This window comes from Scomber japonicus, chromosome 8 (assembly GCF_027409825.1).
Source record: "Scomber japonicus isolate fScoJap1 chromosome 8, fScoJap1.pri, whole genome shotgun sequence".
Taxonomy (NCBI): Eukaryota; Metazoa; Chordata; class Actinopteri; order Scombriformes; family Scombridae; genus Scomber; species Scomber japonicus.
Window position 1 is genome coordinate 21,953,181 of NC_070585.1, and position 23,870 is coordinate 21,977,050.

Genomic DNA, 23,870 nt, shown 5'->3' on the forward strand with positions numbered 1-23,870 from the left:
AAATACCCTACCCGACTCGTCCGTCTATAAAAACATCACTCAGCTTGATGACCTGAAGGCTTTTGTTTCCAGGAACCTCTCTCTGGCCCGTAAGCGACAGAAGAGAAATTATGATAAGCATCGCAGGGAGATGATTTTGGCAGAAAAGGCAAGAGTCTGGTTGCGAGCCCATCCTCTTTCCAAGGCGGAAAAAGCCTTTACTGCGAAGCTTGCTCCCAAGTGGCAGGGCCCCTACCGTGTCCTTCAGCAAGTTGGACCTGTAAATTATGAAGTAGTGCTGGAGGAGAGTGGAGGAGACCGGAGAATTGTACATATTTCCCGCCTCAAACCTTGTTACCCCACTGCTCAGCAAGTGGAAGAGCAGCAAAAACAGCGGGTGAGGGAAATATTTGAGGAAGAATCCATCGACGAGGATTTTCTTGGTTTTCCAGCCAACCCTGCTGGGTCAACATCCGGTCCCCCTGAGAAAGTGAGGATACAAAACAAAGTTTTGAGAGAGTCTGAGTCAGAGGAGGAGGATAAAAGGCTAATAGACCTATAAAAAAAAAAAAACCTTTAATATAGCTCTATTTTGGAGGCTGTATTTTGTTTTGTTTCTTTTTGTTTTTGTTGTTTTTTTTTTTTTTCTCTCAAGGGGGGAAGAGTGTGGCGATCACTCCCACAAAATGGTTTAATGATGATCTGTACGTTTTGTATTTCTTTGCCTTCTGTGTTATATTCCTGATTATGCAAAGTTTTTAAGTATCATCTTAAAAAAAACCTTGATTATGTTATGTTATGTGATTGCCCATATTGTTTTTTTTACTCACTTACACACCCCACCAGGCCAGTCAGCCAGTGGTTTAGCCCCATTAATACCACTCCCTCACAGTCCAGCCTCGCGCGGTTTTCATGTCGGGAGACTTAAGTCTGTATGGCGGGAGTTACAGATGAGTGAGCAGCAGCAGAGACGTGCTCTTCATGTCGTCCATGTCCGCAGCCTACCTCTGGCAAACAGCGCGTGTTGCAGTCCGCGTGTGTGTTCGCGTCCACTTTGGTTGCCCTCGTACGGTTTGGATACCGCGTCCTCTCCTCTCCTCAGGAAACCACCGAGCCACCGCCGTCCAAAGACCTCCGGACATCACTCTCCACTTTCCCCACTTACTCCGAAACCGTGAGTCGGCGGAAGCCGGGTGACCAAGTGTGTTTTTTCCGTTTATATATTTTTTTTGTTTTGACTGGGTTTTTGGGGATGGCTGGACTGTGCTAAACAGAGCTACTTCCTTATTTTGATTTTCGTTTGGGATTCCGGGAAAACCCGAGGTGGATTATTTTGCTTTATAAACTGAACTGTTTGAACTGAACTGGACTGATAACCGGAAAAACCCGGAACGGAGCACCCGGTACCATTATTCTTTTGTTTGGACCAGGACTGAGTTGTGAAGAGTTTTGTTTTGCTTGTGTGCTCTAATATTATTTTTGTGGAAATTCAAATGGTGGTGTGGTTGGCATTATTTAAGTATTCATTTTGTGTTCCTTTTGTGTTGCATATCTATATAAAATGTGTTGTGGAACATTTCTTTTCTGGGGTCATGGTTTTAACATGTATCCTTTGTGGGGTTGAAGAATTAAATCTGCTTAAACCGCTACAAGGTAGTGGAGTTGGCAGGTCCATCTACTCTGGAGGTGCTTGGACACAGGCTTGATGTATGGGTCATTAAATCTGCCTGTGGTGCTCAGCATGCTGCTAACACACTGACTGTGTGTGTGTGTGTGTGTGTGTGTGTGTGTGTGTGTGTGTGTGTGTGTGTGTGTGTGTAGTTTGACGGAGAGGGCCCAGCTCCTGAAGAACGTCTTCAAGAAGAGCACAGTCAGTCTGTACCGGTCTGACTCCATGCAGCAGAACCTGCTCCGTAAGTTACACCAGATTTCTTTCTTCTTCTTTTTTTCTCTCTCTCTCTCTCTCTCTCTCTCTCTGTCTCTCTGTCTCTGTCTCTCTCTCTCTCTCTCTCTCTCTCTCTCTCTCTCTCTCTCTCTCTCCTCTCTTCATCCTAACTTGCTTTCTGTCTAAACATGCCTCAAGGCAGAGGGATCACACCGTTAAATTTTACCCCAAAGACAAAAAAGACGTTAGATTTATCTGCTTTCAAATCTTCAGTTGGTCAGGGGGAGCAGAGCGAGCGTCATTATTCTTCCTCTGACACATACTATGTCTCCGGTGTGGCTCGGCCTTCGTCCTGGGAGACAGTAACGCTCTGCTCATCCCGCTGCTCTCAAGTAATACTCTGCGTTAACCAGATCTTGTATGTAAACAGCCCAACAGTTCCCTGAGTGCGAAAGTTTACGGTGAAGCTTTTGTCAGAATCGTAGTCCTGTATAATTATTCTTTGATTAATTTATTTAAGTCACATTTTTGTTATTTTTCTATTGTATTTTATTTTATTTTTTCGTAGATTTTTTTATGGTTATGTAGGGACAACAATAAACACTAAAATATCTGAAGCCCTATTTGGACAGGATTGATAACACGTTCCCTCCTCATATTAAAAGTTGGTTTTATCGCCACCGGCAAATTAGATTAGCTGGCTCACTGACAGGATTAGTGCTATTTTTAGTGTTAGGAATATTTTCTGGTCATATATAGTTGTAATGGAATTATTAACCCAGATAGTTGGAAATGTGAACTAAGCTGCTTTTACAGTAAGAAAGCTTATCTACACAGCAAATCAGTTGAGCTATTCAAAGGTTAATCTGCAAAGACAGAATCACCTGAAATGTTACAGTAACACATTTGATGAGCTTGCAAGTGACAGCTCTGTTTATTAAAAACTCAAGAGATATCACTTAGCTGAAGTGTCACTTAGCTAAAGAACGGTGGGTAATTGGAGGTGTAATTGTTATTGGGATGGTGAAAAATGTATGTATGTATGTAATCTTATCAGGATTAAAATCACTGACCAGTGCAGGCCCCCAGGAGAAATAAATCCTCTTCGAATGGGGCTTAAGATTAACTTTTGATTAGCAGTCGTGTTCGTATCAGTACCAAAATTCAGGTGTCACACTGGCATATAAAAAAAACTTTCCTTTGATACTCTAAGCATGGGTTTGGTTTGGTTTCTGTTTGTTTTTCTCAGTTCTGTTCTGTCCTTTGTCTGATCAGTTTTTTTGTTTGTCTCATAGGTGGGGATGAGACCGTTGTTGTTGTGTGATACCTATTTTTTTATTTCATTATTCAAACCTCACCCGTAAAGGTTCCAGCCCCCCCTGTAGCTCCCTGATAGCTCCTGTAGCGCCTCTCTTCCTGTTCTTTTCCGTCATTGACTTCCTGTCCTTCCCCTCGTGTGCCTGGTTTGTCCTGAGTTGAGTTCAGTAGAGCCAGATAACGATGAAATGATGAAATGTTGCGCTGTTATTCCCCCACAATGCACTCGTCTCAGCGGGGTCCTTTGAACTTGCCCGCTGCCCTCGAGGTACTGACCGAGTCATTTGACACCTGAAGGTGAGTTCAGGGGTCAAAGGTCAGAGAGGAAACCTGTAGAAAAGTTTAGGGTATTAGGGTAGATAAAAAGGATGGTGTTAGACTACAGATAAAACTTATGGTGCAACTGTGATTATTTATTTATAACTTCTTTTGTGTGTTGTTATTATTATTGTTTATTGTTATTTTGATTACATGATTTATTTAAAAGGAATTGTTCAACATTTTGAGAAATACTTTGTTGCCAAGAGTTAGATGAGAAGATCATTACCACTTTTGTGTATGTATGCAAAATATGAAGCAACAGCCAGCAGCTTGTTAGCTTAGCTTAGCATACAGACTGGAAACAGGCGGAAACAGCTAGCCTGCACCGTCCAAAGGTAATAACATTTTCTTACAAACACCATTTAAAGGTCACTAATTCACGTTATATCTTGTTTATTTAATGCATAGAAAAATTCAAGTGTAAAAGTGTCCTTTTGTTGTTTTGCCGGGGCTTAAGTGTGCGGCTATTTCCTAGCTGAGAGCCATTAGTCGCAACCAGTGGAGACTGTAAGAAGTCACAATGCCAAAGCACAATAAATACAGTCTTGCACACAACCCCCCAATTAAATAAACAAGATATGATATATTTATATCAGTCATATCATACTTCATATTTAGTGTCCAGACATGAAAGCCGTCCAGATGTTCTCATATAACTCTCAGCAAAAGAAAGCAAAAAAGTGCATTTCCGAAAACTATTGAACAATTGGTTTTAAGTATTCTTTTTGTTCATTGTTTGTTTTTAATTCAGTTCTTTTCAGTGTGTTGATTTAAGTTTTTGATTAATTTTTTATTAAATGAATCACTCATCTGCTTTATATCAGTTTTAACTCCTTTTATCCGGTTCGGCAGATGGCTACGCCTTTTCTCAAGATGAGAACGGAGTGGTGTCACAGTCTGAGGTTATCAGAGCGTACGACACCACCAAACAGAGGACCAACGAGTGGTGAGCACCGGCCTTCTCCTTCCTGGCCGGCCAATCCGGAGCCACAGCAACCGTTTCTCATGGCGATATTTGAAGAGAAGCCATGATGCGAGCGTGTGCCTCCAGCACTGAGGGGATTTTAGGACATGAATATGAAACGAATAGAGGAGAGTGACATTGTGTAATCTTTGAAAAAGGGGGGAAAAAAACAAGGAGCAAAACAAATAGTGTTCACTATCAGCTGTAGTTGTGTGTCCAGCAGACATGATGAGCACTGTGCTTTCTTAGCAGTCTGTGGTCTGAAGCTCTTCACTGTTTCACTGTTTGTTGGAGCAAAATGTCTCCTTTCTTTTGATTTATGGAAAAACAGTTTCCAGCACTGAGCCAAAAAAAAGTCTAAAATCATTATAGTAAATTGAAATCAAACTCCTAAACACTTGTGAAAGTTAAACACTGAATGATGATTCGTTTTATTTGAATATTTGAACTTGTGTCAGATTGCCAAAGAGCAGTCGCGTATACAATCTTCCAAATACTCGTGAATTCGGACAGAAACCTCAAACCAAATGCAATCACACTCCTGAGTGTATTCCAACATCAAACGGACCGCTTCAGAGCAGACATTTGTAATTTAATTTGCTTTTTGCACTTAAGGAAGCATCTCTTGTGTAAGGCCTTACATTTGCTCATGCCTTCATCCTCTTTTAAAATACACCTTTTTTTTCTTTTTCTTTATTACTTTTTATAGTTTCGTTATTAAAGTATGTAGATATTGTGCCTGGTTTTATTTCTGTTTCTTTTCTTTTTTTTAACTGTTGCCTCCTGCAACACACCGTAGTCCGGTTTCCACCATTTATACAGCAGAAGTATTGCTCTTGACAGATAATTGCATTCCACACTTCACTCCTGTCTCAACAATCACAACGGTGCCTATGTAGAACTTTTCCCTCTTAGAAGTAAAAGATAGCCAAGAGTAGTTTTAGCCAGCTAGCTTAGAGCAGTGCTTCACACACACATACTGGAGACACATCACTGTCCCACCCTCCCCCCCAGCCCCCCCCACACACACACAACCCTGCCACAGTATTGCACTCGTACAATGTGAAAATTACAGTGCTGTTTGGCACAGACCGAGATTTGTTCCTGCAGAGTTAAACGGGAGGCTCTCTGATGGTCTTTGTTGAAGCTGACAGTGGTGATAGTGTTTCCCTTAAAATGGAGATTTTATCCTTCTAACATAAGTGCCATTAGCTTAAGGGAGAAAGAATTATTAGCCAGGAAACTCCACCACAGTATCAAAACTACTTTGTCTCTATAGTTATTTTGTGGATTTGTATTTTTATATTGGAGATGTATGAATTTTGCATTGACCGGCTTTGTAATGAACTGTCTGTAACTCTTTGTTTCTCTTCCTCTGATAAACTGGCAGGATAGATTAGATCGAATGAGGAGCTTTCTTAAATGTCTTGTTATTATAATATTAATATTGTTATGGCTTGATTTATTTATATTTGACTACTTAATGTCTGTGTGGTTGCTTTCTTCTCCCTATGGGAGATCAGATTTCTGACAGTGTGTGTGAGTGTGCGTGTTTGTGTATTGCCTGCATGTGCATGTGCTGTGTGTGAGTGAATGAGTGTGTGTATGTGTGTCAACTCTACTGTGGATAACTTCTATGTATGCATTGCATGTCTGTGTCCTTTACGTGGGACTAGGAGTTTACTGGCGTCTCCTGGTGTGTTTCTTATATTGTGTTTGAAAGAATGTGTGTGAGTGTGAGTGGGTGTGAGTGGGTGTGGGTGTGGGTGGGTGGTGCTTGCTCCAGTTGTCCGTCTGCACGACTCCAGGTATAACTATGGTGTACTACTTTGTGCTGATGCATGGCCGGTATGGGGGAAGTATGATTGTTTTGTGTGTATGAAGTGCGATTGTGCGTGTGTGTGTGTCTGTATGTGTGTGTGTTCAAACTCTCTGCCTCGACTGTGGGAGTTTCTGATGCTCAGCTTGCTTCAACAGGAGATGTTGCACAATGCACTCGATGTACCTTTCCAGTAGTGGATATCTGGTATTTCTGTTAATGATCTCTCTGAGTGTACATGTTTGTAACTTGTTGCTTTACGGGACAGCTCTTCTGTGTTTCTCAGCTCAGTGAGGGTTTATAATTTAATCTTCTTGTTATTTTTTCTACGCTGGTCTTAATTGTTGAAACTTAATTGGTTGTCATCTTGTTAAAATTTTTCAAACCGCTGAATGTGGATGTCGTCGTCGTGGAAGGCTTGGACTGTTGCTTTCTTTTTTCCAGAAAAAATAAAAACACGTTGTTGTTTGTGAAAGTCGTGGGCTGCATGAATGGATAACACAAAACTTCTCTGAAGTGTTAACTGTACTACTTTGATTCTCCCTCAAGTGTTGATCACTTTACAGAAGAAAAATGATGCACCTTTAACTTTAATTTTTCTGTTTGTTTTTTTAATATTTGTTTCTTTTCTGTCATTTTGTTCAATGATTGTTTTGCATGTTGGGACTGCAGAATTATAAGTGTTGTCTTTTACTGCCATGAAGGACTACTGAAATAAACTTTACAATCATGGAGGAACAATGTGAACATCTTTGCTAATTCTTCTGTGTATTTGCAGATTTGTAATCACTGTGTGATCTTGTGCCTGTGTAGTGACAAACAGGACATGCTGTGAACCTAAACAGGAAAGGGCAGGAAAAACATATGTCTGCATGCGGGACAAACAAATGACTTAAAAAGAGTCCTTATTTGTTACGATGAAGGCATTAAGCTAACCCTCCATGTATGTAAGTATGGGGACTAACTATGATCCCAAATAGACAAAACTCTATTGATGAATTCATTAAAAATGACTGATGTCAAACTTAAAGTTAATATTCATGAGGTTCAGTTTCATTTAACAACCTGATAATATATCAATACATAAATCAAGGTCTGAAATGATTCACCAAAAAGTAAATCAATGGAAAACTTATCAGAAACTACACATTTTAATAATGTATTAATTGTTTAAGTCATTTATTAAGAAAAACACAAAATAACTTAATCCATTTACCTTTTCAATGTGAGGATTTGCTGCTTTTCTCTATTTTATAATGTTTGTATAAAACAACATATTTTAAGACAACACGTGCTTTTGGAGTTTGCAATGGACTCATCACTATTTTCTGACATTTTACAGATCGAGTGAATAATTGAGTGAATTGAGAGGGGAAAAAAGTCAATTAATACAAAAAAAATATTTATAATTTCCTCTCATAATTTATTGTAAAAAGAGAGTTTTCCCAGGTTCAGGACCAAGAAAAGAAGTAAAATGTGAATAATAATGAAACTCGTGATAAAATACACCAGCAGCCTTCACTGTGAAGAGCAATGAATTCATCCTCTACCTTTGAGGATAACCTGGAAAAGAAATTGGAAACTCTTTTTAAAGGCCTGGCAAAGACACAGCTCTCTGAAAGATTAAGGAAATGTCATGAAAGAATGAAATTGTTTAACAACTGGTATTTTGTTTCTATAAGCAGCGAGGGGAATGTGATACAGAAGTCCAAACTGTCAGATGCTTCTTCTAAATAAGAGCTGACAATGTTTACACACCAATCTGTCAAATCCTGATGGTGGAAGTTAAATTTAGTGATAAGTGAAGCGATATAGTAACGCACAGACTTTTTAGCCCTGATTGTAGCGGAAAACATCCTCAGGCTAAGCAGTTTGCTGGTTCCAGGAGACGCTGGTTGCCAGGTCTATTTCACAGTCAGATAACCGGGGGAAACAGAACAGTCTTTGTCAAGATTTTGCCATACCTGTTGGTGCAACCTAAACCTCTATTTCTGTGGCGGATTGTTTTTAACACTGTGACCATGCCATGCTCATTGAACACTGACAATGACTGATCTCAGCGCTGCATTCCTGCTGGGAAGTCTGGCGCAAGAGTGAGCGACAGGTAGGGAGCTGCTGTGCCGCTCCGGTTTCGCTTTTGTCTGAGCGAAGATGATGATGATGATGAAGCTCCTGTCAGGACAAACGCTTTTTTGTGTGTAAGTGACAAAAAATTATGCATCAGATTTTGCATGTGTACTGTGGAACAAAGTTTTATTTGCTGTAAATTAGGTAATCGTTATGACAACCCTGCTCTGGGTAAAATGCCTGTACAACATCTCAAAGTCCACATATCCTCCAAAATACAATGTCCTTTGTAAACCAGGGCCTCCTGTCTGTTAGAGGGCCTTGCGATTGTCAAAAAACATCATTCCCTGGATTCCAACATCTATCTCTAATAATATCATAATACACAGTAATGCACAGTAACAGACCTATCTGCCTATTTTTGTTTTTAAGGGAAGTCTGTAATAAATTGGCAAGATTTTAGTCTCTACTGTCAATTTGCCGCCTTAATAAAACAGCATGTATAAAAAAATAAAATATAGTCCAGATAATTCTGTTTACAATATGATGAAAAGTGCATAAGATTCAAAACTGTTACTGCCCCTGACAAGTTTGTTGAACTGCTGTGTTGCAGTGGGGGAAACGCCTCAGGCCACATCACTGAACCACAACAGCTTTGTTGTGCTTTATCCCCCTTCCTCCTGTTGTTCGCTCTGTGTCCTTTCAGCCAGACCAGGCCTTCCACCCAAACACCAACAGCTGTGTTGCAGTGTCCATACAGACATCCCGCCATCTCTAAATCTTGTAATCCCTGTATTTCCCCCACTGGGGGCCCTGTCAGCTCTGCCCGAAGTCAGCGAAGCCCTTGGCCGCTGTGAAGGCATCGGGTTGCAGGGGGAAGAAGTACTGCTGCGGGAGGAGGAACCCGGCACCCTGCGAGGGGTGAGAGGCCATCGAGGGCTGGTGGAGCTGCAGCTGGGTGTGGGTGTGGGTGTGGGTGTGGCTGGAGGGCATAGGATGCTGCATGCCTCCTGTCATGGCTGCTGGCGGGGATGTGTATGGGGGAGGTGGAGGTGGAGGCAGAGTCTGAGGGGTCTGGGTGGGGGTGGAGGCTGACGAGGAGATGGTGGCAGACACCAGGCAACCGTGCTGCTGCTGCCCCTGACCTCCCAGAGAAAACCTCCGCATAGAGCTGCCGCCTCCAGCAGAACTTGAGCTGGTGGTGGCTGTGCTGGACTGCCGCGACGGGGCACGGAGGCTCGGGGGAGCGGTGGTGAGGATCATGGGGATGGTCTCGCCCTGGCAGCTGCGCAGGGAGAAACGAATGGGCTGCTGGGTCGGCTGCTTGGGCCGCAGGCAGGTGCAGCAGTAGACGGCCACCAGGGAGCCAACCACCACGAAGGCGATGAAGATGCTGCCCACCATCAGGAAGGGCACGTAGACGGGCTCTGTGGGCAGAGGAGACACAGGCAGGTCAGGATCAATAGTGAGGAAGCATCTTCATGAGACAGTGAGCTAAACTTAATTAAAATGTCTACATGTCTGTTTTTATTGCTCTTTAGAGAGAAAATTATTAAATGAAATGAATCACAAATCAGCACAAATCCAAACTATCTTCTATCTTTGGCAATTAAAACTTGGAGCTACACTTCTCTCTATGGAGGCTAAAACTGTGATCGTAAACATTATTGGATCATGTATAGTTTCTTTTAAATCCCTCATGGCGTTATTAACAGAGACACATTCTTGCTGGAAAACACAAACAGCTCAGATTACGATTCATGGAGCCTTTGCGCTCTGGGAGGAAATCATCAATGTTTATTTTGAGAGAAAATAAAATAGGAAATTGTGAGCACACAGTCAGTTCAGTTAAAGGCCTCTAGCTATCCATTCGGGAAATTGAAAGAAAACTGATAAAACCTCTGGGTTAAAGTGGCCTATTGTTAATATTTCACAACCGACAGTGGGTTAAGGTAACACTTGGACGCCTTCTAAGAAGCCAAAGAAATGGCCTGCTCTCTGATGATGTTGTGATTACTTCAGTTTGGAAATGAGTGAGCAGGTCAAAATGAATGAGCTTTATATTTGGCAGCACAGTGGGTCCAGTTGTGTGAAGACACTATCTGGAAAATATGATCCGTCTCTTTTTTACTGATAAGTTCTGAATTTATTTCACACAACATTTTTTAAGTGGCTACTTCGTCCAAGAAATCTTCAACTTTTTTTAAAACTTGATAACAATCTGGAGTGAACTCAGGTCAAATGAAGCTGCAGGAGTTGAGAGAAAAGCAGGTGCTGGAAACTGGATGCTTTGGATGTTGGAAAGAAATATTTTTTTTAAACAGCAGTAATTCAAAATATATTAAATTTGTGTCAACCAAAAAAGGAGAACTCTGAGAATATTTCTGAGGCTCATTTACTGCTTTAGATCCTCACATTCCTGCAACTTTTTAAAAACACAAAATACATGAGTAACATAATAACATTAATATTCTTCCATTGTCATGTTGTGATGTAACACAAATGTAAATCTTTGTTGTCCCACAAAAAAAAAGTTTTCTGTTTGTACAGTTTGTCCAAAATCTTCAGTAGATATGATGTTTTAGTTGTCATCAGTTTATAGACCTCAGGGCGTTTAGAGGTTGCAGACTCTCTCCTTCAACTGCTGAAGTGTTTTTGAGCAAACCACTGAAACACAACCTGCTGGATTTTATAGCCTAGATGTTGTTCAGCTGACCTCTGACCTCCCCGCTTAAGTTCCCTAAAGATCAGCCAGGCTACATAGGCTACAGTATATATGACACAAATCCCACCAAATGTGTGTATTTTACTGTACCTTATTTTAATTACATAAACGTGAATAATTTAGTTGTTTTAGCGTTTTTCACAGCCTAATTCAACTTTGAGCTTGACTGGCCTTTCATGTGAAGTTTTGCTTAAACTGTGCACTTAGCAAAAGACTTGAGGAGACTTTCTGAAGTGAAACTTACGCGCTGCAAACTCGGTGTTGTCCATCTCCCGGTCGTTGGTGCAGCTGCCCTGATCCAGCCGTGCGTCAACGGCCGCGCAGCAGTAACGCAGCGAGCAGGATCCGCAGCACACGGTCGCATCTGTGGTGTCAAAGTCCTCCGGACACTGGAAGCCCTCATGATAATTCCCATTAGAGTCCAGCCAGCCGTGGCAATACTCCCCCTGTGCGTCCGATATCCGCAGATTCCAGGTCAGATACCCCAGCAGTAGGCAGTTCAGCAGGCGCACCATCCCGGCAAGCCCCTGCGGTTCACGGTTCCCTGAGTCCTGTGTGCTGCAGCTCCGGGCCACCGATTGTCAGTCCGAGTTAGAGACTCTTCATTGAGATTGATTTACTACAGGGAAGATGTTGAAGATGTGAAGTTATGTCATCTTTCCAAAAATCCAAACCGCTCTGAGCCAAAAAAAACAGCCAAAACCCAAAGTGAAAAAAATCCTTAATTGAATCTTCTCCGGATTTACCGAAATAAATGAAGTCTTTACGTCACTTTTCAAACTGTTATTAGCGAGTTTTCTTCTGATCCAAACATGTGAGTGTTCAGCAGCCCGCAGTCACACAATCTGCTCCGGATTTCTCTCTCCTCTGCCTCTTCATCGAGTCGCTCTTCTGACCGTGTGTTGATGTCCGTGCAGAAGTTGTGTGCCCACCTCACTGGAGATGTGTTGCTTTTGTGACTGGAGCTTTGTACGCGCGCACGTAACCCCCATTGACCAGACGTGCGCATTCACGTTGGACGCGGAGCTACAGTGATGCAAATGACTCCCAAAGCCGCGAAGGTGCCCCAATAACGTGCATAAATTACCTTAATTCTGCATGGCGGAATACCCATAGTGCAACATTCATCGACTCGTGAATAAAAAATCAGCTTCAGTTTGTCCCTCTGCTGAAATATTTCTTATTTTGAGACTTCTCAAAGCAAATGTCTCTCATGTAAAAACATGAAGCACTGTCTCTTGGGGGGCAAATTCAGAAGAAAAACAAAAAACAACAACGTGCCAAACTCACATCTCAAGTAACACTCAACTCACAACAGAATTTCCCTCTTATAAAAAGTTGAATTCTCAAGAGGTAATGTTAGCTCATGTTAGGAAACTTTACAAACAGCCTAATTCTGTGAAACTTGCTTTTACTGAGTTAATCTGATGAATCCATGTCTCTATTGTTTTACTGTTCCACTAACACACACTTTAGGGCATCTTTGTGCTATTTTTGTTGTGTTAATACAACAACAGATGAAAATGAATGATTAATGATGAATGATGGAAATTTGCCTCCTAAACCAACTCAATTCAAATTCAAACTTGTATCACAGCATGTCAAACAAAGGCAGCTCAAAATGTTTTACATAAAAACAAAGCAGCAAAGATGTGCAAAGTAACAGAAACTTCCATGCATACACACACGTACATACAAACATACATAGCTACTGAGCAAATACTGTGTGTTCATTTAAGAAAATGCTCAATTGAAAAGGAAGATCTGTAGTTTGGTTTTGAAAGAACAGTGTGTAAAATGCAAATTGACATCTCACCAGACTTTAAAGTTGCTCTGTAGACACATGAGGTAGATTTCCACCTTTAAACTGTCAGCATGTCTGATATGTACTGTGGACCCAGACCAGACCGTCGAGTGCTTTGCAAACCAAGAGGAGGAGGGTTTTGTATTGTTTTGGAGGACTTGGAGTTATGTGGTCTGATCTTTTCTATCCTGGTCAGAACTTGTGCAGCGGAGTTCTGGATGAGTTATAATGGAGTGTTTTGTTTGGAAGACTCATAAACAGAGTTGAAATAATCCAATCTGCTCATGACAAATGATTGCATGAGTTTCTCTGAGTCAGACCAGAAACGAAAGCCTCTGAAGTCAGACCCAGTCATTCATTCATTTTTACGCTGAGAGTATTCTCCACACAAATAAAACCAAACAGAGATTTACTTGCTCTTCTTGTCATCAAAGTAGCTACTATTAAACAAGAGGCATAAAGGCTATAAGATTTCTATAATGTAGCCTATGTGAGATTTCTATCATTCAAGTTTGAAGAGGACATTAAAGATAGCTTCATAACAGCCAGGAGCTCAATTTAACACAGAGGTTTTCTTTGCTGTAATTATTCCTTCTGCTAATACTGGCTATTAAAAGATCCTCATCAAATGCTCATTCAATGTTAGTGATAGAGGGCAAAATCCACGGTGGGTCCATACAGGTATTTTGAGTAAAATACATTTAAGAGTTTATCTGCAATTAATATTCAGCTGCAGCAGTCTGAGTTAATCATATCAAGGTGATATCTGCCACATTTACAGTCTCCTTAAATTCCCTCTTTGTGTTTACTTGTTGAGCTGCAGTGGAGGAATATTGACAAAGAGAGGGACTTTGGCACTAACAAGACTGTAACATTGACAGATATCCACCTGATTAGACTGATTTGGATGGCTGAAGCCTCATATCAGCTTCACATGAACACATTTTTCCACAGGTCTGTGGATTTTGTCCCCTATCACTTACACTGTAAGTGCATTATGAAGTCTTGCTTTGCTTTGCATGGTAATTTAACAGCTCATTTGCTGGCACTGCATTAAATCGCTCCATTATTAGTTTTTTTTTCCCCTTTTTTGGTGGTTAATGATAGCCAATCACTATTGAATTATCATTTAGTTAGGCCCTCTTTATTTTGGGGTCTAGTATTGACTGGGCACGCATATGTGCTTTGATATAACACAGAAACAAAAACTAGGACCCTGTCTGGCCTCTTGTAAGGAGGGGAAAAAAAGCATCCATGTAAATCAGCAGGAGGTCTTTCCATTCCTTCATTCATTAATCATCTTGTGTTTGTAGGTCTAACCTATTGATGTGGCGCCCCCATGTGGTCATGCAAACTTTTAGGCCTTCAGGCTGCTGGACAGCTGCTTCAAGGCTTTTCTGATGATTTCAGACCTGCCATAAATCCCGAATATAATTAGACACAATCTTTTTTTTTTTAAATTAATTTGTTGAAACTTAAATGTGATTTAGTCTTGAGATCAGCCAAAGAAAGCTGCAGAGTCTGGATCAAATGTTTATTTCTTCTATTTTATGACTGATTCATTATTATGCACTCTTCACTTTTTTCCCCTAATATGCATTATAAAATATTTTCTTTTGGACTGTTTCCTGTTAAAGCTTTTATCTTTATCTTTATTATTAGAAAGACTTCTCTCCCATTTGCGCGCATTTGGCCCTATTGATGCTTTGAGCTCTGTACCAAAATGGCCTCTGTCTTTTCATTTGTACGATTTCGTTCTGCACATGTTTCATTTTCAGGCTGTAAATCTGCTATAGCGCCCCGTTGTTCTCTGTGTGTGGATGTGGGCTACAAAGGAGGCAGGCAGCAGCAGCGCACAAGTCCCGCCTGTATTTCCCTCTGGAAGAGTCTCAGTGTCGGCGCTCCGGTCTGGGGATTGGAGCGGTGGCTTGTCAGTAAATTAGCCCACCCTTCCACAGTGTGTATGAGGAAAACGGAGCCAGACAAATCCTATCTCCCAGTCATCAGCTGCCTGTCACACCAGCACGCCACAATACACCTACCCGGGGGCCATCCGCCGCGCTGTGACACCTGGCAGGGATGGAGGGAGAGATGCAGCCCGCAGATGAAGGGCCCTGCGACCCGAAGATGTGCCGACAACAACGCGGTCCGTACAGCACCCTGAAAACCTTCCAGAGCAAGCGCTCGGCGGGCAAGTCTCGCTTTGACAGGTCCGCTGTGGTCGAGGTGCCTGTGTTCGGCGGTGAGGGTGGCGGACATCACTTCACTTTTCACCCCGGGCAGCCTCATCCTTTCCAGCCGCACCATCACCACCAGCGTCTGCAGCTCCAGCAAAGCATCAGCAGCAGCCAACAGCAACACCATCCGACTTCTCAACAGCAGCAGCAGCAGCAACAGCAGCAGCATCGTTTCCCATGTGAGAACAGGCCCAGCAGCAGGGTCCCGACATCCACCTCAGCAGCAGCGGGCAGCATGGTGGTGGCAGCATCTCTTGGTACCCAGCAGCGGCGCGCCATCAGCGGAACAGTGGAGCCCAGATTCTCCCCTGGACAAACCGGTCTGAACCAAGAAGCTCCCGATTGCACCTATGGCATCAGTTCAGGTGGGTTTCAAACTTGTTCAGAGTGAAGTGTCTGTAATGTGAGTGACCCCTACACATCGCTAGAGGTCTGCTTAATCTGTCGTGGTATGTTTTTCCTCAATTATTTAGACTTTTCCCAACCACATGTCCTACATATCACATTGTGTACATACTTGTGTGTGTATATTTGTGTTTTGCAACCCAGACATATGAGCATCAACACTGTACACACTCAATAAACTTGAATAGAAGACAAAACAATACATGTGTGGTATTAAAATCCAGCATCTCTTTTGTTTGCTCCTCCTGAACATCATGTTTTTGTTCTCATTTCTCCCCCTTTTTCCCCTCCTGTCAGCAGTGATTGATTTGCTGCTGTAATGAGAGCAGTCATGATTGAATCTCCAGTGTGCATGTGCTAAAAATTACATTGGGTAATTGTCTGACCATGCGTGTGTGTGTGCGCGTGTGCGTGTGTGCGCGCAACGGCCCTCACAATCTCCTGTTGAAACACATTGTTCCTGCTCATTTTTTTCCCTCTCAGCTGCTGTTCATTAGAGGGCTGTGCTCAGGAAGAAATGTGTTCCCGTGTGGAGGGCGGGTCCAGGGGAACCAACATTAAGATGAAAGCAATGAACCTAATTCTGGCAGTTACGAAATTAAACATTAGACGTCTCATCCTCTAATCAGATATTAATCTCTTTATCACTGCTGGCTGCTCAGGCTCAATTTGCAGCTGGTTATTTTTTGCTTTACAGCCAATGTTCAGCATGAGCTCAGGTTGCACTGTATTGCCCATACCAACATGGGAATTAGAAAAATTATGCATTATGTATTTAGCCTACAAGTAGAGTGTAAAAAGAAGCATGACATTTCAATCCATTTAACCCTCCACTGATTCTTTAAAACCCATTTTCAGTGATGATGAGCCATTGTTTGTATCTATTCTGGCATACACATGCTCCTCATATCACTTATGAAATAATCACATGAATGCAATGAATCTGTTCACATTTCACAAGATGTATCATCATGTCCAAGTTAAATGTGCCATGCATTCTTACTGATGATAACAAATCAAAGTGCTTTTATCTGCACAATGGCAGCAAGTTAATGTTCCTCTTATGAATGAGAAAAGAAAAACAACAACTTGATATCCTCCTTATGAAGAGGAGCGCTGGAGACCCCTGGACTCAGCAATCAGTTCAGCACACAATAACACAAATTGCACTGAAAAGCCTTCCCAAAGAGTTGTGATTAAAACAAATGGGGCTCATAAATTTGCCTCTGCTGAGCGTATATTGTTTTTAATGAAATTTTATGGGGCTCTCAGCTTACAGTGCCACGGAACCTGTGAGAGAGGAGAGAAAGGGGAGGAGGGGGAGGAGGAAGAGGGGAGACAGGGTGATGGCGAATGATATCAGATACATCTCGACGGGTAAACAGAGACAGCACGCATATTAATAAATGCGACACATCTGCGCCAGGCTGATAGACACGTCTGAGCGAGTGGCAAGGCAGCAGTGGCCGCCTAGAACTCATTTTGTGTGTGTGTGTGTGTGTGTGTGTGTGTGTGAGAGTGTGGGAGGCCAGTGCACTCATAATCATTACATGGAGGTATGTGTGAGATCATCTCATTCATAGAGACGTGCCTAGACTCCCAGTGAAACGACACACTGAGGCTTGTTCTGGACAAAAGCTTTGTGCTGATTTTCTTTGCTCGGCTGGGTTTGGTCATTGCAGATACTGTGACTTATAAGTTTATTGACATCTGAATAAATCAGCATAATCAAGCCGACATTTCTATGAACACAGGAGCCTGTATTGTATGTTGTAATGGAAGGCTTTGCCACAAGGAAACATGAAAGAAAATATCAATCATATTGTTTTCATGCATGATTTTCTATTTCAGCAGTGATGGAAAGAAAGTCAATCTATTACTTTTCTTATGTACATTTTTGCGGTGCTTGAATACTTGTTTGAGTATTTTCATTTTATACAACTTTATACTTTATACTTTCTTTTGATTTTACATTAAAAACACATTTAAGCTGATTAAACAGCACATTACTAAAGATGAAACCAATGGCCTCTGACCCCTTACAAAACAACCCCCCCCCCCCCCCCAAAAAAAAAAAAGAATTAGTGTTCAATTGTGGCTCGTTGTCACATTTTAGAGGTCTATGAGTTGTTATCAGTTTCATCACAGAGACATTTCCCCTTAATCTTTCATTTAAATAACTGTTTGAGGTCTACAGAGAGACCAATATTTCATAAAAAAGCAAAGATTAGAGAAAACCCCCAATAAAAATACATATTTTGTATAGCAAAGCAGTATTTTTTCCTCTTTCCTACATTTATCATCTTACAACCCTGTGACCAATCGGTGATAAAAATGTCAAATTTCAACTAGCTTCAATAGTAAAGTTTATATATCAATGCATCAGTATTAACAATGTATGTGTTAACGAATGAAGCCTTACGATATAGCCAACAAAGAAAATATTATCAGTTGACAAAAATTTTCTCACCTCACTGTCCATTAAGATGCTGTCCTGGAGCTTTTAACCATATCACATGACCCTCATCAGCAGATTGAGTTTGCTCAGTGGTCATGAAAGTGTGGATGTTTAAACTTTTGATGACCACCTCATAACTTCTCATCCACATTGACTTTACAGTTTGAACATCTGCATCTAAGAAAACTCATGTGATACAGCCAAAAAGCTCAAAAACAGCCACTAAATGGTCTTTGGGCTGACATTGTTTTGTTTTCAGTGTCAAGAATGAACTTAAATGTTTTGAGGCTGAAACAGAACAAGTCTATAAACTCAACGTGTTCCTGTGATTCTACAGTGATGACTGACCTGTCGCTGAAATACCTCTTCAGAACTTAATCGCCACCATCTCTGACTTCTTGCTTTTTTCTCTCTGCTGTAGAGAACCGCCTCATCTTGGACGCCTTTGCCCAGCAGTGCAGCCGAGTCCTCAGCCTCCTCAACAATGGCCGGCTTCTGGAGCCCTCCTCCTCCCTCACCACCAACATCAAGCTGGAGGGGGACATTCAGGGGCTTCACTGCTCCTCGCTGGGGAAGGCCAAAATTGAAGAGAGTTCTCCCACCACAGAACCAGAAGAGGAGGCCCAACAAAGCCATTTGAACCAACAACAGACCTCTGCCGTTCTCCGAATCTTCACAGACTCCCTTCAGAGCTATCTCCTCTCAGGGCCTCAGCAGCAGCCACAGCAGCAGCAGCAGCAGCAGCAACCACATCTGACTCTGGGCCTGGAGGATGAGCAGTGTCTGTCAGTGGAGCCTGGTTCAGGGATGTCTCCTCCGAGACCCAACCTGGGAGGCTGGGGCTCCCCGACTCCATCAGAGTCATACGGCCACCCATCGTCCACACTGCCTGAGGAGGAAGAAGAGGAGGAAAACTGCTGTCCACGCTGCCTGGAGCTGGAGCAGGAGGTGCTGTCTCTGCAGCAGGAGAACGAGGAGCTCCGCAACAAGCTAGAGAATATCCCAGGTGCATTTATTAAAGTCAGCATCTCACAGGCGTTTGGCAGTTTATACTAAGCATTAATAGAGAGGGGTAACATGTTAAAGGAAAACCAACCTAAAATGTGTCAGGAAGGTGTTGGGCAAGTCTCTGAACATTACCCCTCCAAAAGCAACAAGTCCTCCTAATTAAAAAAACACATGGGTTGTTTGTACTTGCACTCCAGAACGGCCCATTTGAGTCTTTTCAGACCTAGAGGAGTGTATTGTGCCACATTGCAAAACCGTCATAAATCCCTGTTAAAAAAATATTTTAGTGTTATGATGTCACACTGTGGTTAAGGTCTGTTTAGGTGCAAAAAACACTTGGTTAGGTTAATGATAATTAGAGACGTGGTTAGTGCTTAATTAAAATTATGCAACCTTTGTCATCATGGCAACAATAAACACCACTGTATGGCTTTTAAAAATGTCCCAACAATTGAAAACATGACACCCATGGTTGGAAAAAGCAAGTAAGTCTCCTGCAGCTAAATCCTTTTTTTGCCGTCATGTGAAATGCGTTACTTCCCACCATAATTGCCATGATGTCTGTCGCTCAAACCAATCAATAGGTCTTTTTTTCGAATGACTTTACGACCCATAGTGTTGTTTTTCTTGGGAAGAGAGGCTCTCCAAAAGATATATCCTCATTTGGTGTTTTGATGGTGGCGGTGGAGAGTGCTGTTTTACATGCCATTAGAATATGATTCACATCATTCTCATTAAACCATTCATTGACCCCTCGTGCCCTATATTCTCCGCTCATTATGTTTCTCGGCTCATTTATTCAGGTTCTCCTTTCATTTGTCACCCGTCTGCATATCTGGGAAAAATAACAATTTGAGCTGATAACTGTCACAGTTTCATATAGCTTGATGATCTCATACTTACAGCAATATTTATTCTCATCAGCCTATTTAAATCTGGTTAGATGCAATTATAATGACAATAAATGTCTTTTATCTTATTTAGGCTAAAATGTTGAGATGATTTCTGATGAACTGCAATGCATCTCATTACTAAACCTACACAAAAACACATGCTGAACTTTCACACCAGCATTATGTTTGGATGTGTCTTGTCAATATTATCATCATTAGACCAGAAAACTCATGTTAAAGGTCAAGGCTGATGACATATTCTATATTTTTGTTACTGTCAACAAATCCCATAAAAAAACCGAACCAACAATGTGTTAGTTTCTCAATTCTTTCAGATTTCACAATCCTGTCTGTTACACTTAGCTCTAAGCCCATTTATGAATCTTTAGAAACTGGTCACAAATATGTAGTTTCATAAATTCATAAAGCCGAGGGGGAATGTAGTTTTTATTTTAGTGAACTTTACTCAAACAGGAGTAAAACGTTTTAATTAGGGACAATTTACAGTTGCAAATTTGGTGATCTTGTTACTATTTTCAGCAGCAGGACAGTGCATGTGGGATTAAATCAGTGTAAACTGCAACGTCCATGTTCATCATAATTAAAATACATGTCATCCACTGTAACTGTGTGGCTCAATGATATGTTTTTAATAGTTTTTGGGGCAGAAGTAGAGCTCTATGGCACAGAGGAATACACTATATCAGACTTTGGCTACACAGGGAAAACACTTCCTAATAGCATCTATTTTTGTTAACCTTTCTGTTTTCCCCAAAGCATTCAGAGCTCCTCAGTGTCACCTTAACCTAATTTGCATGTTAAATATACAGTGCAGTGTCTCAGTTTGGTCTCACAATTACTAGACATTAATATCAAAATTATGTTTTAAGGTGGAAATTACTGTTTAATTACAAACTGGATGGGTTGCCTCTTTGCTTGAAGGTAAATGTTGATGTGATGTAGCTTGTGTTTCTGTGCAGTTCCCTGTCAAAATGTTCTGGACTACTTCAAGACTGTTCTTGAGTCTCACAACCAGCTGGTCCAGCCGATGCCAGAGGAACAGCTCACAGAGGTGAGGAGACGTAACACTTGCAGACTCCTTCACATTACCAATTTTTAATTTTAAGCATTCATTATAGGTAGCATGTGTTAAGATGCAATGCTACAAAATCCAATCCAACCTGCATTAGATATTTCATCATTATTGACGTGTTAATTCTACAAGTAGAGTGAAAATATGAAGTTAAAGAAATCTCTATCTTTACAGGAAGAAGAACAGCAAACAGTCTTTGAGGTTGGTGTTTTTAAAGCGTAATCAAGCATTTCATTTCTGCCTGTGAGACAAACAGAAAGTGGTGCCAAATGAGCAAAACTGGCTCTAGATGATGTGCAACAACTGAACTGAAACAACAGTCATGCAGAAAAAGAAAAAGAGTAGTTGAAGCATGTTTATGTCTGTGGACAAACTTGAACTCCTTCCAAGTGTTACTTGTGATGTTTTCTTCCTCCCTGCAGGGTAGTAAGCAGCTCCTGGAGAACTATCCTCTCTTCATCACTAATAAACAGTGGGATGAGGCTGTCAACTCCTCTAAGAAAGACGGTAGACGGCTGCTACGGTATCTGATTCGCTACGTCTTCGCCACAGACGAGCTGAAGTTCTCCTGTGGTTTGGGAAAAAGAAAGCGTTCAGTCCACTCAGGAGACCCGGGCCTGGAGAGACGACCGCTCAACCCCGTCAAAGTCAGCTGCCTCAGAGGTACGACCATGAAAAAGTCTGTTGATTAAGAATATGCTCCAGTGCTTCTGAATACCGCCTCAGTCCTCGATTCAGTTGGTGAAGCACAGGTGTATTACATAAGGTATTACCTTTACTGACAGTTGTATAATGTCTTCTGTGGCTCGGGAGGAGCTTTGACAAGTCTGGAAAATACTCAAGATGATGCCATCAGGGTTAGTGCAGTTTGAGCATTTACCAGGCAGGGACAGTCTGACAAAAAAGAAATTGAGTTGCAGCTGAAGTGTAGGAATCAGCATTTGTAGAGGTTGATATCACGGCTTATGCTGCTCCAATTTTGACTGTTTTTTAAAAATCTGCATCTCGAAAGTCCTACAATTTTATGTAAGTGCAAAACTAAATCAGAGTACCTATTTAAGATTCAGTCTTTGATGAGTTCAGAGCCAAAAAAAACTAAAACTGTTATTCCAATACATCCTCACTTCACTGTCTTATTATTTTACACACAATCTAGTCTGTGGATATCAGTGTTTCTCCATCCTATTCTCAACGGTCCTAAGGTTTTTGCTGTAGCTTTATTCTGATTTTAATGACACCTTCAGTCAGATCTTATATGCAAAAACAGGACTCAAGGGAAAACTTCATGATAGGGCTAAAAGGACTGGTTCACAATTTTTCCTGTTAAACTGATCTCCTCATAATGTACAATGTAAGTGATTGAGGGGGAAAAGATCTGCAGCTCTTCTTCTGTGCAAAAATTAATTGTAGGAATGATTCCAGCAAGTAAAATCTGTTTTGATGTTCATTTGGGCGTCTGACTGATGTTTTAAGACAGACTTGAAAGATTTTGATTGTGTCCTTTAAGGCATTGAGAACAGCTTTATGAAACACTGTGAAAGATGATCTAATTAGATATCACAGTGTCTTGCTGTGTATGGTAGTTTTACATTATAATGAGTATTAAGAGATTTTTATTGATAATACTGTGTCTCACCACTTAAAACATATGACATGCATTCTCACCAGAACGAGAAATTAAAGTTCACTGCTTCATGATATGTACAATTATGTTAGTTTCACCCATGCTTTTTATAAAAATATACTGTAGACAAAATAATGCTGGTTAATGTCAGTATTTGTACGGCATAACATGGTTCACATTGCACCCCCATAATGTCATCCATTTTATTTCAATCTCTGCAGCAATTAATTGTGCTTTGTAGTTCTTGCCTGTTTTTTTAATTATGTCAGCTCTGCAGATAAATTTTAGACGTATTATTTGATCTTTGTTTTTTAAGATCTTCTGCTACTCCAGATATCATTCAGCTGGTTAACAAGTCGAGGCAGCTGGTTTCAACTCGCTTCTGTCATCAATAAAAGGAAACTTACATTCATGTTTGTATCTATGCAGGATTTTAGTTTTATAGTTCATGATCTGATTATTTTTCAGTCAGACTAAATGTCATGTGTCCGTTGTGCTGTTGCTGATCATCTAGTGGGTCATCTAATCAAATGAACCACAATTTTGAATTTCAGTTTAAAATGCTATTTTTTTCATGACAGGATAGAAAAAAAAATCAAATTCCAGAAAAATGTGTTTGCTATTTTTGTCTCTGATATCTTCAAGCTTAATGATATTGAATATTGACACAAAATATCATTTATCAGTGTATTCACTTTAAAATAATACCTGCTATAACCCTCAAAACTAATTCTGCTGGAACCCTGATACAAATTAAGGTTTGCTTACTTACACTAATACTAATACTAATACGTTTTTTAAAATGACAATCTTTTGGTCAGAGTTCATCCGGATGCACTGTGCCTCAAACCCAGACTGGTGGATGCCTTCAGAGGAGCAGATCAACAAAGTTTTCAGCGATGCCGTCGGACACGCTCGCCAGGGCCGGGCAGTCGGCACTTTCCTGGGCAGCAGCGGCAGCGGCAGCAGCACCAGCAGCCTCTACATGGACGGCTTTGATGGACACTTGTCACAGGACGAACTGTATTTAAAAGGCTGTCAGAACGGCCAGTCGGATTGAGGTTAAAGGAGAGACTGGATGCCTGAAATGTAGCTGTAACACAACATATCCCAAAACACTGACCTTATCCTGTCACTTTACACAGTGAAGAAAAACATTCCAGAGGAGGTTTATCACAGAATATGAATACAATCCTCTTTTCCAATAGTTTTTTAGCCTTTTGCCATTTTTATACCTATATTTTGTTTAGTCAAAATTTGACTCTTATAGG

General features: G+C 41.2%; 3 protein-coding genes across 3 annotated transcripts in view; 2 read left to right on the forward strand and 1 right to left on the reverse strand.

Moving 5' to 3' along the window:
* The window catches only part of atp8a1 (ATPase phospholipid transporting 8A1), a 106,846-nt gene extending 101,387 nt beyond the window's left edge, over positions 1 to 5,459 (forward strand). The window contains exons 36-37 of the mRNA XM_053324146.1: positions 1,801 to 1,892; positions 4,355 to 5,459. Of these exons, the coding sequence (XP_053180121.1) occupies positions 1,801 to 1,892; positions 4,355 to 4,452 (190 nt within the window). The 3' untranslated portion in view covers positions 4,453 to 5,459. The remainder of the gene's footprint in view (positions 1 to 1,800; positions 1,893 to 4,354) is intronic.
* A 3,061-nt stretch (positions 5,460 to 8,520) lies between these two features.
* Positions 8,521 to 11,985, reverse strand: shisa3 (shisa family member 3). The gene is made up of 2 exons (XM_053323888.1): positions 11,322 to 11,985; positions 8,521 to 9,779 (listed from the first exon to the last, which is right to left on the reverse strand). The coding sequence occupies exons 1-2, from the start codon at positions 11,590 to 11,592 to the stop codon at positions 9,169 to 9,171; spliced, it is 882 nt and encodes a 293-aa protein (XP_053179863.1). The 5' UTR covers positions 11,593 to 11,985; the 3' UTR covers positions 8,521 to 9,168.
* Positions 11,986 to 14,887: 2,902 nt separating this feature from the next.
* On the forward strand, positions 14,888 to 23,659 carry LOC128363208 (BEN domain-containing protein 4). The gene is made up of 6 exons (XM_053324152.1): positions 14,888 to 15,483; positions 18,403 to 18,987; positions 20,863 to 20,954; positions 21,150 to 21,176; positions 21,398 to 21,638; positions 23,421 to 23,659. Exons 1-6 carry the CDS (start codon positions 14,961 to 14,963, stop codon positions 23,657 to 23,659), a joined length of 1,707 nt encoding a protein of 568 aa, XP_053180127.1. The 5' UTR covers positions 14,888 to 14,960.
* Positions 23,660 to 23,870: the final 211 nt, after the last annotated feature.

Coding starts and splice junctions, on each gene's coding strand:
- shisa3 (XM_053323888.1), bottom strand. CDS start 11,592: ATGGTGCGCCTGCTGAACTGCCTACTGCTGGGGTATCTGACCTGGAAT. Junction 9,780..11,321: donor CAACACCGAGTTTGCAGCGC/GTAAGTTTCACT, acceptor CTCTGCCCACAG/AGCCCGTCTACGTGCCCTTC.
- LOC128363208 (XM_053324152.1), top strand. CDS start 14,961: ATGGAGGGAGAGATGCAGCCCGCAGATGAAGGGCCCTGCGACCCGAAG. Junction 21,177..21,397: donor AACAGCAAACAGTCTTTGAG/GTTGGTGTTTTT, acceptor TCCTCCCTGCAG/GGTAGTAAGCAGCTCCTGGA. Junction 21,639..23,420: donor CAAAGTCAGCTGCCTCAGAG/GTACGACCATGA, acceptor TCTTTTGGTCAG/AGTTCATCCGGATGCACTGT.